This window comes from Hyla sarda, chromosome 3 (assembly GCF_029499605.1).
Source record: "Hyla sarda isolate aHylSar1 chromosome 3, aHylSar1.hap1, whole genome shotgun sequence".
NCBI classification, from domain to species: Eukaryota; Metazoa; Chordata; class Amphibia; order Anura; family Hylidae; genus Hyla; species Hyla sarda.
This window is the reverse complement of record NC_079191.1, coordinates 211,096,327-211,112,698: the sequence shown is the minus strand read 5'-3', so window position 1 is coordinate 211,112,698 and position 16,372 is coordinate 211,096,327. Positions and strand designations below refer to the sequence as shown.

The window sequence follows — 16,372 nt, the reverse complement described above, 5'->3', positions numbered from 1 at the left end:
CTGTGTTGCATTATACCAAAAGGAACATTAGTATACTAATTGTATATCGATACACTATTGTACTAAGAAGATACCAGTACCAGTTGGTAGTTTTGGCCTATTCTTTTAATTGTTATCTCAATATTTTACATTATTTTATAATAAATAGCCTATACTGCCCCGAGCAAGGGCCCTGCAGAGGGTGCAGCAAGCTAATAACCAATATTTTTATATTATATATATATTTATAAATAAAAACTAATCAATATATACAGACCGAATCCTATTGTATTATTATTATTTTTACATTTTCCCATATACATATTGTATATATATATATATATATATATATATATATATATATATACACATTTCTTTAAATATTCATTTTTTTTTATATATAAGCTTTTATAAAAATATACTATATCAATATCAATATCAAATCCAGCCTTGAGGAATACGTATTCTATATACACATGATTGTGTATATACCTACCTATATTATGTCATACTCCTGTTGATGTGATGGCTCTATCTCGGGCCTGTGGGTTAATTGGGGTAAATCCTCTCTCATGTAGAATTCAGAGAAGTGCTCCTGCCATCTCTCTTAACAGTGTTCAATGAATCCTGTATTAGTAGGTCTCTCCCATTGACTATGCGGGAAGCAAGCATCATTTCCAAAAAAGGGAAAGGACCCTCTTTCAGCTGATTCATATAGACCCATCTCTATTAAATTCAGATTCCAAAACTATTGCCAAGGTTTTGGCAATGAGATTGGCTAAGGTTTGTAACAAAATTATTTCTACTGACCAAACCGACTTTGTACCAAGCCGAAATATTCATGATAATTTGATTAAGAGTAGCGGCTCCGATCCATCCTGTTGATAGATGCCATGAAGGCATTCGACAGGGTAGATTGTAGCTACCTCAGACAGGCGATGGAGAGGTTTGGGTTGGGTGGAAGATTTTTGGAATGGGTCAGGGTCCTGTATGATCAACCTTCAGCTCATGTTATAGCCAATGGGAATCATACAGAAACATTTAATTTGGAAAGAGGGACTAGACAGGGGTGCCACCTGTCCCCCTTCTATTTCTTTTATACATTGAACCCCTTGCAATAGCTATTAGGCAAACGGAGGAGATAGGGGGGGTTGGTATTTACGGTAAGGATAGTAAACTCTTGCTCTACGCAGACGATCTGCTTCTTACGCGTCAAAATTCTGAAAAATCAATCCCGAAAGCTATGCAGACAATTGAATGTTTTGGGAATTTTTCTCGATTGAAGGTTAATTGGTCCAAGTCGAGCCTACTACTGTTTGATATAGTTAGCAGTTGAGTTGGGGTCGGGCTGAAAGTCTTGGAGCCTGACAATACTATTGAGTATCTTGGGATATCAGTTAGAATTAACTCAGGCCTTTTTCCTGAACAGAATTTATCCTCTTTATTAAATAAAATAAAAAATAAAATTGATACATGGCTTAGACTTGCCATTGCAATGGCAGACAGGGCCTCTATCATCAAGATGATATTACTCCTACAGATTCTTTATATGATAAGATATTTTTTTTTGCTGATAACACAAAGATATGTAACAGGGTTGATGTTCCTGGAGGGATACGCCAAATGGAAAAGGATTTAGGAAAACTAGAAGAATGGTCAGAACTCTGGCAACTGAAATTTAGTTTGGATAAGTGCAAGATAATGCACCTGGGGCGTAAAAACCCTCGGGCAGAATATAGAATATTTGACACAGTCCTGACCTCATTATCTGAGGAAAGGGATTAAGGAGAAATTATTTCAGAAGACTTAAAGGTAGGAAGACAATGTAATAGAGCAGCAGGAAATGCTAGCAGAATGCTTGGATGTATAGGGAGTGGTATAAGCAGTAGAAAGAGAGAAGTGCTCATGCTGCTGTACAGAACACAGGTGAGGCCTCATTTGGAGTATTGTGCGCAGTACTGGAGGCCGTATCTCCTAAAGGATATAGATACTCTAGAGAGAGTTCAGAGAAGAGCTACTAAACTAGTACATGGATTGCAGGATAAATCTTACTAGGAAAGGTTAAAGGACCTTAACATGTATAGCGTAGAAGAAAGAAGAGACAGAGGGAATATGATAGAGACTTTTAAATACATAAAGGGAATCAACACAGTAAAGGAGGAGAGCATAAATAAAAGAAGAAAAACTACCAAAAGAGGACATAGTTTTAAATTAGAGGGGCAAAGGTTTAAAAGAGAGAGTAGTGGATGCATGGAATAGCCTTCCTGCAGAAGTGGTCGCTGCAAATACAGTGAAGGAGATTAAACATGCATGGGATAGGCATAAGGCTATCCTTCATATAAGATAGGGCCAGGGACTATTGATAGGATTCAGATTATTGGGCAGACTAGATAGGCCAAATGGTTCTTATCTGCTGACACATTCTCTGGGGGAGATTTATCAAAACCTGTCCAGAGGAAAAGTTGCTGAGTTGCCCATAGCAACCAATCAGATGGCTTCTTTCATTTTTGAAAAGGCCTCTGAAAAATTAAAGAAGCATTCCAATTGGTTGCTATGGGCAACTCAGCAGTTTTTCCTCTGGACAGGTTTTAATAAATCTCCCCCTATGTTTCTATACCAAATGCATCTCCTGTATGGATATCAGAAAAATGGTTCTATTTCTTTATTAAATTCACTACTTTGGGGCAGGAAACGCACGAGAATGAAATATGCTTCTTTAAGGTTAGCTGAGCACGATGGGGGTTGGGCACTTACATTTTTTTATTTTTAGGTACTTTTTAGCACTAAAATTGCAGAATATTATGAGAAGGAGGGAAAATGTAGTCCTATTTTTTCTCTCTAATGGGTCGTTATAAGGATATTTTTGAGATTTTGGAAACTGGTATACTCACTACACCCATGCATATCTGTATAATAAAGTATGGGTGGAACTTAAAAAAGGTTTTAAAATCACATGGAGTTTTAACTTTACTCCATTATGGTCGAATAAAGCACTTAAAGAATTCCTTAAAATTAAAGATTCACTCTTTTTGGATGAAAAGGGGCTTATTTATGTAAATCAATTATACGCTCTTGGTCAAATAAAGTCGTTTGAAGAGATAGCCCATAAGTATGGGGTGGCAGACAATCAGAAACATTGTTTTTTACAAATAAGTAACGCAGATCATAAACCAATAACAGGAGAGTTGAGGAGAGTACATTCACATCCCCTTGTTGAATTAATGAGAGGGCCCCCTGTCCCTAAACCCATGACAAAAATGTATAAAATGTTGATGCTATCAAGGGTAGATGGGAAAGGGACTTGGGGGGGTTTACATTCAGATTCATGGGGCAGAGCCATTGTAAACTTGAAATTTACATCATATAATAAGGCCCATGTAATGGTACAGTCTAAGATTTTGTATAGGATGTATTATACTCCATGGGGATTGAAGCGTATGGGCCTCAGACAGGATGCAAACTGTCCAAAATGTCAGATGGAGGATGCTAACTTTTTGTATCTTATATGGAATTATTCCTATATTCATAAATTTTTGAATCATCGATATTATTGAAAAAAGGTATAACATTAAGATCGAACAAGACCCTTAGAGGCTTATCCTTGGAGATTTCAGGGATTCTATATATAAGAAAAGTTTAATTAGACTATTTCCTTATGCGAAGTTGCTGTCTGGGCATGCTGGGAGTTGTGGTTTTGCAGCGGTTGGGGGTTCACAGCTTGGAGACCACTGCTATAGAGGGTGCAAATGTATCTGAGCCCTGGAACTCAAATAATGTGAAATATGAGATGATCAAAATGGAGCCCCTGCACTAATTACTTGGGTTCTGGGGTCTGAAAGGTCCATAGTAGAAACATCAGGTTCTGTCCATAGCAGATACTAAATCATGGCAGCTCAAAGAAGCAAGCAGTCATTCTTACATGTCACATGTGATGTCATAGACAGCTGGAGGCATGACATCCCACTGACAGCCGCCCGAGCCTTCAGTCTGTTCCAGTGAGATAGTGAGATTAGTGAGATTAGCATCTTATTCTTCTACTTGTCTGAAATGGAGCTAAAAGGTTTGGGGTTCGTCCCCCTCCTGTTGGCGTTTTGGTGTGTGGCCTGGCTTGCCACCTGCTACATCATGACGGTCGTCCTCGGCCATGCAACCTCACCACTGATGAGCATCAGGTAAGATAAACAAGCACATTATTCTTATTTCATGGGTTGGGAGTGAGGAAATATCCATAATAACATTGGTTTCTTTTCTTTCACAGTGATGTGGGAAATTTCTTTCCCGAAAGCATATTATTCAGAATTGGATTCATAGGGATGTCCATTGGCACTTTGGTACTAACCTTTCTTATTTATAAGTATATGGTTATGCATACTGAAGAGTTCAGGGGTCATCAGGTCCTGATCCAGAGGATCCTGCTGGCCATTGTGTGGGCCTCCTGTTTTGGCACAGCTGTCATGCATGTATTTTCCCCCAAAGAATATCCCAGGATACACTTTGTCAGCTCGATAATTTCAATTACATGTGAAGCCTTATACTACCTTGGGCAGTCTATCCAGATGTATAAATTACCAGGAGCAAATAAAGTCATCCACCATAGTAGATGCACCTGCTGTGGCCTGACTTTTGTCTGCATAATTTTCTATTTTGGATATGAAACATTAAAGGAATTATTCTATAATGATGAAGACTGGGACGAGATCCGTGAAATCCCCATCATAATCATGGAGTGGGTGATGCTTCTACTGATCCTGATAAACATCGTGACCTATTATTCCACCATGCAGAGGTTATTGTTGACCGTCTCCAGAAACAGCTGCACACTCTCTCTTAGAGTGAAAATTGATGACTTCGGGGTGTAGACCACCATGTGGGCCATCAAGTGGACTTCTGGGAGAAATACTGCACAGGACACGGAAAAACCATCTAAAGAAGAATAACTGGGGGACTATATATGGTGCCAGTAATCATGGCACAATAATATGAGCTGGTGATATTACCTATACAAAAAAATAAAAAAAAAGTAAAAAAAAATATTGGTGTGTGAAGTGTAATACCTAGTTAGAAAAACAGAATCAAATTCATCATTGTAACCACCCTCTGCATTACCCTGTTTATTATTTTTCAAGCAAGCACTTTGTTCTAATTCGTCCACTCTCTGGCATGCTCCTTGTATAAGGGGTTTGGGATACCCTTTTTGTTTAAAACGATCCTCCAGGTTATCTAGTTGTTGCTGGCATTTTTGTGTAGAAGAACAATTCCTTCGGATTCTTTTCCTATGACCGAATGGAATGTTCTTCTTCCATTATTTCAGATGGCAACTGTTAAAGTCGAGGTATCTGTTTGCATCCACCTCCTTAAAATAGGTGGCAGTATGCAAACAGCCATCCTGAATATAGATATTTAAATCCAGGAACTCAAATTTTTTGGGGGACTGATGCAGCGCTGCCTTTGGCAATCTCTGGCTCTGACATAGCGCTTTTTTTGAGGGGGCGTGTCGGCTGCCCCTTCGTCTGGTGGTCAACACGCGCTATCTGGCCAGCGAGCCAGAGCCCCGTACAGAAGATCACGGGGACCCCCAACGGTCAAACCCCCCGCGATCTGAAACTTATCTCCTATCCTTGGGATAGGGGATGTTTTTAAACACTGGACTACTCCTTTAATGGCCTCCAAAATGAAGTTCCTCTGATGTATGGGCATCAAGGGATCTGTCATGTGGTATGTTACTATATAATGAAGCAACATCTAGTGTTACCCACATATAGGGGGACATGTATCATTATTTGTGTATGGTAGAAGCAGTTTACCCCTTTTCCCGAATTCTAAATTATGTTCAGAAGCGCTAAATTTATCAATCAAGCGCAATGAGCTTCATAAATTGCGGGTAAATATAGTAATCTCCTCAATCCACTCTTTGGAAAATAGAATAGATGATTTAGAGCATCTTGCTACATTAAGTCCAAGATGGCTTATATTTGCGCAAAAAAAACAGCTCTTGCGGCAAAATTTTTTGTGTAAAGGAAAAGTATGCAGTTAATAAATCCATGCGTACTATAGATGTCACTCCAAGGTACCCTGATTCGGCCACATCTGGAGGACATGCTCTACCAAAATGTGCGCAAAAAAATGTGCAAAAAAAGGGCTTGCGCAAAATTATGCGCAAAAAAATACACACAAAACAGGGGTAAAATCTTTGATACATGTCCCCCATAGTCCTCTTCCCGTATGATATCTTTCAATAGGGTTAATAAACGCCCTTTTATTTCTGAGGTATGCTGGTAAAGACACCACACATTTCTGTAACTGATGGTCTATATATTCAGATAAATATCTGGCAACTATCGGATTTTTTTGGGTCTTTATGTACCTTAGGTAGAAAATAAAAATAAGGTACATTTGGGTTGGGGTTAAATATATATCATGTTTTTCCCTCTTAAAAGGGTACTACGCACCTAGACATCTTATCCCATCTCCAAAGGACCCCCGTGATCTCAGTTGCGGCACCCTGCAAACTTACTCTGTGCGTAATGACGGGTGATACAGGGGCCAGAACATCGGCATAGCCATTGACTGTCCTGGCATGCTGGGAGTTTTGCTACAGCTTGAGACACCCTATTTGGGAAGCACTGCCGTAGGGTAATTCGGTGGTGGATGCAAATCCCTAATTTAGGCCTCAAATGCACATGGTGCTCTTTCACTTTGGAGCCCTCTCATATTTCAAGGCAACAGTTTTGGGTTACAATTTTTTTTTCTCTTCTCTTACCCCTTAAGAAAAGGTAAATTTGGGGTCTACACCAGCATGTTAGTGTAAACAAATTACATTTTTTACACTAACATGTTGGTGTTGCCCCACACTTTTAATTTTCACAAGAGGTAAAAGGAAAAAAATTGTATATTTTGACGCAAAGTGCTCTGCAGGCACATAACATGGCTCAGAAGGGAGAGTGTACCATATACATTTGAGGCCTAAATTCGTGATTTGCACAGGGGTGGCTGGTAGTTATAGCAGTTCTGACATAAACATAAAAAAATTTAAAAAAACACCCACATGTGACCCCATTTTGAAAACAACACCCCTCACGTAAAGTAAAAAGGGTTATAGTGAGCCTTAACATCCCACAGGTGTTTGACGAATTTTCGTTAAAGTTGGAGGTGAAAATAAAAAAAATCATATTTTCTTTTCACTAAAATGCCCCCCCCCCCCCCCAATTTTATTATTTTCACAATGGGTAATAGGAGAAAAAATACCCCACATGTGGATGTAAAGTGCTCTGCGGGTGAACTACAGGGCTCAGAAGAGAAGGAGCACCATTGGGCTTTTGGAGAGAGAATCTGGCTGAAATTGAAGGCCATGTGCATTTAGGCCTCCATGGTGCCAGAACAGTGAACCCCCCCCCCCACATGTGACCCCATTTTGGAAACTACACCCCTAATAAGAGGTGCAGTGAGCATTTACACCTCACAAGTGTTTGATAGATTTTTTGAGCAGTGGTCTGTGAAAATGAAAATTTTTCATTTGCACAGCCCACTGTTCCAAAGGTCTGTCAAATGCCAATGGGGTTTAACATATTAAGGAACCAGCCCATTTTCACCTTAAGGACTAGGCCATTTTCTGCACATTTAACTTTAAGCATTAATAACTCTGAGATGCTTTTACTTTTCATTCTGATTCCGAGATAGTTTTTTTCGTGACATATTCTACTTCATGTTAGTGGTAAATTTTTGTCGATACTTGCATCATTTCTTGGTGAAGAATTCAAAAATGTTATGAAAAAATTTAAAATTTTGCATTTTTCGAACTTTGAAGCTCTCTGCTTGTAATGAAAACAGATATTCCAAATAAATTATATATTGATTCACAAAAACAATATGTCTACTTTATATTTTCATCATAAAGTTGACATGTTTTTAATTTTGGAAGACATCAGAGGGCTTCAAAGTTCAGCAGCAATTTTCCAATTTTTCACAAAATTTTCAAAATCAGAATTTTTCAGGGACCAGTTCAGTTTTGAAGTGGATTTAAAGGGCCTTCATATTAGAAATACCCCATAAATGACCCAATTATAAAAACTGCACCCCTCAAAGTATCCAAAATGACATTCAGTAAGTGTGTTAACCCTTTAGGTGTTTCACAGGAATAGCAGCAAAGTGAAGGAGGAAATTCAAAATCTCCATTTTTTACACGCGCATGTTCTTGTACACCCAGTTTTTGAATTTGTACAAGGGGTAATAGGAGAAAAAGCCCCCAAAAATTTGTAACCCAATTTCTCTAGAGTAAAGAAATACCTCATATGTGTATGTCAAGTGTTCGGCGGGCGCAGTAGAGGGCTCAGAAGGGAAGGAGCAACAATGGGATTTTGGAGAGTGAATTTTGCTGAAATGGTTTTTGGGGGGAATGTCACATTTAGGAAGCCCCTATGGTGCCAGAACAGCAGAAAACCCCCACATGGCATACTGCACTCCTCAAGGCACATAACAAGGGGTCCAGTGAGCCTTAACACCCCACAGGTGTGTAAATGAAAAAAAAAATGTCACTAAAGTGCAGTTTTTCCCCCCAAGTTTACCATTTTTACAAAGGGTGATGGGAGAAAATGCCCCCTAAAATTTGTAACCCCATCTCTTCTGAGTATGGAAATATCCCATGTTAGGACGTAAAATGCTCTGCGGGCAAGCTACAATGCTCAGAAGAGAAGGAGTCACATTTGGCTTTTAAAAAGCTAATTTTGCTGAAATGGTTTTTCGGGGCATGTCGCATTTAGGAAGACCCTATGGTGCCAGAACAGCAAAAAAAAAAAAAAAACACATGGCATACTATTTTGGAAACTACACCCCTTAAAGAACATAACAAGGGGTACAGAGAGCCTTAACACCCCACAGGTGTTTGACGACTTTTTGTTAAAGTTGGATGTGCAAATGAAAAAAACTTTTTTTTTTTAAATAAAATGCAGTTTTTCCCCCAAATTTTACATTTTTACAGGGGGTAATAGGAGAAAATTGGTAACCCCATTTCTTCTGTGTATGGAAATACCCCATGTGTGGATGTCAAGTGCTCTGCTGGCGCACTACAATGCTCAGAAGAGGAGGAGCGCCATTGAGCTTTTGGAAAGAGAATTTGTTTGGAATGGAAGTCAGGGGCCATGTGCATTTACAAAGCCCCCGTGATGCCAGAACAGTGGACCCCCCCACATGTGACCCGATTTTGGAAACTAAACCCCTCACAGAATTAAATAAGGGGTGCAGTGAGTATTTACACCCCACTGGCGTTTGACAGATTTTTGGAACAGTGGGCTGTGCAAATGAAAAATTGCATTTTTCATTTTCACGAACCACTGTTCCAAAAATCTGTCAGACACCTGTGGGCGTAAATCCTCACTGTACCCCTTATTACATTACATGAGGGGTGTAGTTTCCAAAATTGGGTCACATGTGGGGGGGGGGGTTCATTGTTCTGGCACTATGGGGGCTTTGTAAACACACGTGGCCTTCAATTCCGGACAAATTTTTTCTTCAAAATCCCAATGTCGCTCCTTATCTTCTGAGCATTGTAGTGCACCCGCAGAGCTTTTTACATCCACATATGGGGTATTTGTATACTCAGAAGAAATGGGGTTACAAATTTTGGGGGGCATTTTTCCTATTTTACCTTGTGAAAATGAAAAATTTAGGGTAACACCAGCATTTTAGTGAAATTTTTATTTTTCATTTTCCCATCCAACTTTAATGAAAATTCTTCAAACACCTGTGGGATGTTAAAGCTCAGTATACCCCTTGTTACGTTCCATGAGGGGTGTAGTTTCCAAATTGGGGTCACATGTGGGTATTTATTTTTTTCCGTTTATGTCAGAACCGCTGTAAAATCAGCCACCCCTGTGCAAATCACCAATTTAGACCTCAAATGTACATGGTGCGCTCTCACTCCTCAGCCTTGTTGTGCGCCCGTAGAGCATTTTACGCACATATATGGGGTATTTCCGTACTCAGGAGAAATTGCGTTACAAATTTTGGGGGTCTTTTTTTGCTTTTACCGCTTGTGAAAATAAAAAGCATGGGGCAACACCAGCATGTTAGTGTAGAAATTTTAATTTTTTTACACTAACAGGCTGGTGTAACCCCCAACTTTTCCTTTTCATAAGGGGTAAAAGGAGAAATAGACCCCCAAAATTTGTAGTGCAATTTCTTTTGACTACGGAAATACCCCATATGTGTAAAAGGAGAAAGAGCCCCCCAAAATTTGTAGTGCAATTTCTCCCGAGTACGGAAATACCCCATATGTGGCCTTAAATTGTTTCCTTGAAATACGAAAGGGCTACGCAGTGAGAGAGCGCCATTCGCATTTGAGGACTACATTAGGGACTGCATAGGGGTTGACATAGGGGTATTCTATGCCAGTGATTCCCAAACAGGGTACCTCCAGCTGTTGCTAAACTCCCAGCATGCCTGGACAATCAGTGGCTGTCCGGAAATGCTGGGAGTTGTTGTTTTGCAACAGCTGGAGGCTCTGTTTTGGAAACACTGCCGTACGATACGTTTTTCATTTTTTTTTTGGGGGGGGGGGACAGTGTAAGAAGGTGTATATGTAGTGTTTAACCCTTTGTTATGTTAGTGTAGTGTAGTGTGTTAAGGTACATTTGCACTGGCGGGTTACGGTGAGTTTCCCACTAGGAGTTTGCGCTGCGGCGTACAATTTGCCCAAACTTGAAGCAGAAAACTCACTGTAAACTCGCCCATGTGAATGTACCCTGTACATTCACAAATGGGGGGGGGGGGGGCAAACCTCCAGCTCTTTCAAAACTACAACTCCCAGCATGCACTGACAGACCGTGCATGCTGGGAGTTGTACTTTTGCAACAGCTGGAGGCACACTGGTTGGAAAACCTTAGGTTCTGTTACCTATCTCAGTATTTTCCAACCAGTGTGCCTCCAGCTGTTGCAAAAGTACAACTCTCAGCATGTACTGATCGCCAAAGGGCATGCTGGGAGATGTAGTTATGCAACAGCTGGAGGTACACAACTACAACTCCCAACATGCTGAGACAGCTGTTTGCTGTTTGGGCATGCTGGGATTTGCAGTTTTGCAACATCTGGAGGGCTACAGTTTAGAGACCACTGCACTAGACTTGTGCACTAGAAAAATTTTAGTTTCGTTTTCTTTTGTTTTTTCGTTTTCGTTCGTTTTGATTTTTTTCGGGTACATTCGGTATTTGGGTACATTCGGTAAATCTTTTTATTCTTTTTTGGACTTTAGCGATCCTAAAAAATTATGGAGATACCTTTTTTATTAAAATTTCGTAGGGTACCATAAAAAATTATAATAAAAAAGATACAGTAGTGATGGGAAAAATTGTATCTAACGAAATGTATCTTTTTTATTATGAAATGTTTATAAATTTTTAAACAGGGATCAATTAATGTGAGGGGGTAAAGCACTAAAAATGTAGCCGACAATAATAAAAATGTATTGTGTGCGTGTTTTTCACTTTTTTTTAGGTAGTACTACTACTCCCAGCATGGAACACACTGTTCCATGATGTGAGTAGTAGTTACCTGTACTAATTGACAGATTGCCGGGGTCCCTCCTCTTGTATAATGTATAGATGCGGTGGCGGCTCTCCTATGGTCCCCTGCACTCACGGATATATACACATATTCATAATTACCGCAGAGCTGTGATTGGCCAGATGGTTCCAGCCAATCACAGCTCTCTGTGAGAAATAGGAATATGTGTATATATATACGTGAGTGCAGGGGACCATAGGAGAGCGGCCGCCACATCCATACATTATACAGGAGCATCACCGCGGGTGTCAGAAGTGATACCCGCAGTGATCTTTCCTTTACTACAAGTACTACTACCTCCAACATGGAGTACACTCTGCTCCATGCTGGGAGCTGTAGTACCTGCATTAATAGACAGATTGCAGCGGGTGTCAGAAATTACACCCGCTGCGATATGTCTTATTAATGCAGGTACTACAGCTCCCAGCATGGAGCAGAGTGTGCTCCATGTTGGGAGTATTAGTACCTGTAGTAAGGGACAGATCCAAGCGGATGTCACTCCTCCTGACACCCGCTGCGATCGTCCTTACATGAATGTCGGGATCAGCTGTTCTCAGGGCTACAGAGCCGGGAGAACAGCTGACGCTGAGCCGTAGGTATACATCGTATATCTACTGCCCAGCAAGAACTTACAGTGAGCCTGCATTGTGTATACAGTATACACATTGCTGGCTCACTTAACCCCTTGCTGAGCTGGGCGCTATGCGCAAGCCCAGCAAGGAAAGAGTTAACTTACACTGCTGGACAGTGTAGGTTAACCCTTTGGGCGGTGTACACTATATACAGCCAGTGGCGTTGCTAGGGTTGGTGTCACCCGGTGCGGTAGAAAATGGTGTCACCCCCATACCTCCCCCCCCCCTCAGTAAGTTTTTAGCCTGTTGTGACAGACACCACTGTTGTAGCGCATTGTGAGAAATTCCAGTATAATAATCAGATATACCAGTTGCCACAGAATTGGAAAGTGTTAAAGACGTTTTCACCATTTAAATATACAGCTACCAGAATTACTTAAAGGGGTACTCCACTGGAAAACATTTACTTTTATATCAACTGGTGCCAGAAAGTTAAACAGATTTTTAAATTACTTCTATTTAAAATCTTAATCCTTACAGTACTTATCAGCTGCTGTATGCTCCACAGGAAGTTGTGTAGTTCTTTCCAGTCTGACCACAGTGCTATTTGCTGACACCTCTGTCCATGTCAGGAACTGTCCAGAGCAGGATAGGTTTGCTATGGGGATTTGCTCCTACTATGGACAGTTCTTGACATGGACAAAGGTGTCAGCACAGAGCACTGTGGTCAGACAGAAAATAAATTAAAAAAGAAAAGAACTTCCTGTGAATCACTTATACAGCAGCTAATAAGTACTGGAAGGATTAAGATTTTTAAATAGAAGTAATTTACAAATCTGTTTAACTTTGTAGCACCAATTGATTAAAAAAAAATGTTTTCCAGTAGAGTACCCCTTTGAGCAGTGGTGAGGTTATGCTGGGAGTTGTAGTTTCACTCACCATAACTGTAGAACTTACAAGTGACTACAGCTCTGATAGGACACAGAGAGGAGAATGTACAATGATATCAGTGATTACAGGTGACATCTTCTCTGTCTGTAGAATGTGACGCCCAGACGTCTCCTCACTATGTCAGCGCAATCTGATCCTCTATATGAAAACAAGTATTATTATAAACCTGCCAGACACTGTATCCTCTAAATATAATACTACTATACACTATACTCTTTAATTATAAACCTTCCATACACCATACCCACTGAATATAATACTACCAAACACTGTACCCTCTGAATATAATACTACCACAAACTGCGCCCTCTGAATTTAACATTACCATACAGTGCACCCTCTGAATATAATACCACAACCGCAGTAACACCCCTCAACATCCGTTAGCTGATGCTATTACCACGGGAGGGGGGTTTTGGTGGTGTTGCTAGTGGATGATGGGGGTGCTACTACTGGGGGGGTGTTGCTGGAGGATGATGAGGGTGCAACTGGCCATCCCCCCTGGCAGTATCACCCCCATCATCCATCCGCAGGATCATCTTCCTGGCAGGAGCACCACCATCATCCACCATCAGGATCTGCTGATTGAGGTGCTACTGCTGGGGGGGGGGTTGCTGGTGGATGATGAGGGTGCTACTGCCGGGGGGGAGCATTAGGTAGGCAGCAGTTCCCCCACTTTAGGTAGGCAGCAGTTCCCCCACATTAGGTAGCATATTTTCCCCACATTAGGCAGCATAGATTCCCCACATTTGGTACGTGTTCCCCCACATTAGGTAGCAATTTCCCCACATTAGGTAGCACAGATTCCCCACATTAGGTAGCAGTTTCCCCACATTTGGTAGCATAGATAACCCACATTCGGTAGCACAGATTCCCCACATTAGGTAGCATAGACTCCCCACATTTGGTAGCACAGATTCCCCACATTAGGTAGCAGTTTCCCCACATTAGGTAGCATAGACTCCCCACATAAGGTAGCATAGAATCCCCACATTAGGTAGCATAGACTCCGCACATTTGGTAGTAGTTACCCCACATTAGGCCGCAGGTTCCCTTGCAGGTTCCCCGCAATGGGTCAAAGTCTCCCCACATTAGATCACTGTTTAACCCCCCCCCCCCCCCCAAAAAAAAAAAAAAACACATACAACACAGAGAGACACACACAAACACACACACACACACACAGTCAGAGAGACACACACTCACAGACAGACACACACACAGAGTCACAGTCACACACACACACACACAGAGTCACACACACACACACTCAGAGTCACACACACACACACACACAGTCAGAGAGACACACACTCACAGACAGACACACACACAGAGTCACACAGTCACACACACACACACACACAGAGTCACACACACACACACACACACACAGAAAATAAGGCATACTTGGCACACCAGAAGGCCTCCTACATAATTCCAATACAAGAAATGATTGTGGGCAGGGGTGTAGCTTAAAGCTCCTGGGTCCTCCTGCAAAACACACACACACACACACACAGTCACATACACACACACACACACACACACACACACACAGAGTCACACACAGTCACATACATACACACACACACACAGAGTCACACACAGTCACATACATACACACACACACACAGAGTCACACACACAGACAGTCACACACAGACAGAGATAGCGACAGACAGACAGACACTCTCACCCATCCAGCGCAGTTCTCCTTCTCTCCTGGCGCCCTACGAGTGACGTCACTGACGTCCCATGCGGTGGTGCTGACGGACGGGCGCACAGCGGCGATGAAGGGCGGGGGGGGGGGGGAGGGTTGGTGCTGACGGGCGCACGGCGCAGGTGAATGCCGGGGGGGGGGGGTTGCTGTCGGACGGGCGCACAGCGCAGGTGAAGGGGGGGGTGCTGCCGGTGGGGTACAGGCGGGGGGTGTCGGTGTAGCTGGGGGGGGGGCTGTGGTGCTGCGGAGCGTCTTGGTGTCACCCCATTAGGTTGGTGTCACCCGGTGCGGGCCGCACCCCCCGCACCCGGGTCGCAACGCCACTGTATACAGCTATCTATAGATAGCTGTATAAAGTGTATACAGAAGACGAAGTCCGCTTACTTCCCTCGAGTATCAGGCAGGGGCAGGTCTGTGTAGCTCCTCCCCCTAGTGATGACATCATTAGGGGGCGGAGCTACAGAAGGGAACAAGGCTAGTTAATCTGAAGCTCTGTTCACATTGTCCGTTTTGTATAATGTGAACAGACCCTTCTGGCAGTGTCTACCCAGACAGGGAGACTCCAGCTGTTGCTAAACTACAACTCCCAGCATGCCCAGACAGCCAAAGGCTGTCTGGGCATGCTGGGAGTTGTAGTTTTGCACCAATTGGTGGCTCCCTGTTTCGGTAGACATTGCATCATGGGTGCTCTCCCCAGCAGACAGAAAATACGGGGAACCCTATACTTTTTTTATTTTTTTTTATTTAAATAAATAAATAAAAAAACGCATAGGGTTCCCCCTATTTTTATTCTCAGCACAATACCAACCAAACAGCAACAGCCTGACGTTACCAGGGTGGGCGATGACCATTGTTACTGGCCCTCCCCCGCCTAAATAACGCCATCCTGTTACCGCCTAGGCCCAGGAGCGCCATTTTTTACGCTCCGGGTCTGTTGGGACCGGCTCTTCCCGGCACCCCTGTGGCGGTGGGTACCGAGGTAATAATTGGGGGTTAGTGCTAGCTGTTTTTGGGGCTAGCACTAAGCCCTGGCTTAGTAATGGATTCAGTCAATAAGACCAGCTTCCACTACTAAGCCTGAAAATTCAATTTAAAAAAAACACAACACATTGGAAAAATTATTTTATTTAAAAAAACACTCCCCCACAGCCCTCGTTAACCATTTTATTAAAAGAAAAAATAATAATCCGCCGTAATCCATCGAATCCCCAGTAATCCTCTGCATACACGGATCTGAAACGAGAAGAAAAAAAAACACAAAAAAATGGTTATGACATTTTTGGCGCTGTCCGCTGGGGAGAGCACCCATGATGCAATGTCTACCGAAACAGGGAGCCACCAATTGGTGCAAAACTACAACTCCCAGCATGCCCAGACAGCCTTTGGCTGTCTGGGCATGCTGGGAGTTGTAGTTTAGCAACAGCTGGAGTCTCCCTGTCTGTGTAGACACTGCCAGAAGGGTCTGTTCACAATATACAAAATGGACAATGGGAACAGAGCTTCAGATTAACTAGCCTAGTTCCCTTCTGTAGCCCCGCCCCTAATGACATCATCACTAGGGGGCGGAGCTACACAGACCTGCCCGATACTCGAG

At 42.2% G+C, this 16,372-nt stretch overlaps 2 protein-coding genes across 2 annotated transcripts in view; both read left to right on the top strand.

The window, feature by feature from the left end:
* Positions 1–16,372, top strand: part of ME1 (malic enzyme 1) — a 322,523-nt gene that overhangs the window by 95,442 nt on the left and 210,709 nt on the right. The gene's annotated exons all lie outside the window — the stretch shown is intronic.
* LOC130362072 (uncharacterized) lies at positions 2,989–4,996 on the top strand. Its single transcript, XM_056565975.1, has 2 exons — positions 2,989–4,151; positions 4,238–4,996. The coding sequence occupies exons 1-2, from the start codon at positions 4,027–4,029 to the stop codon at positions 4,836–4,838; spliced, it is 726 nt and encodes a 241-aa protein (XP_056421950.1). The 5' UTR covers positions 2,989–4,026; the 3' UTR covers positions 4,839–4,996.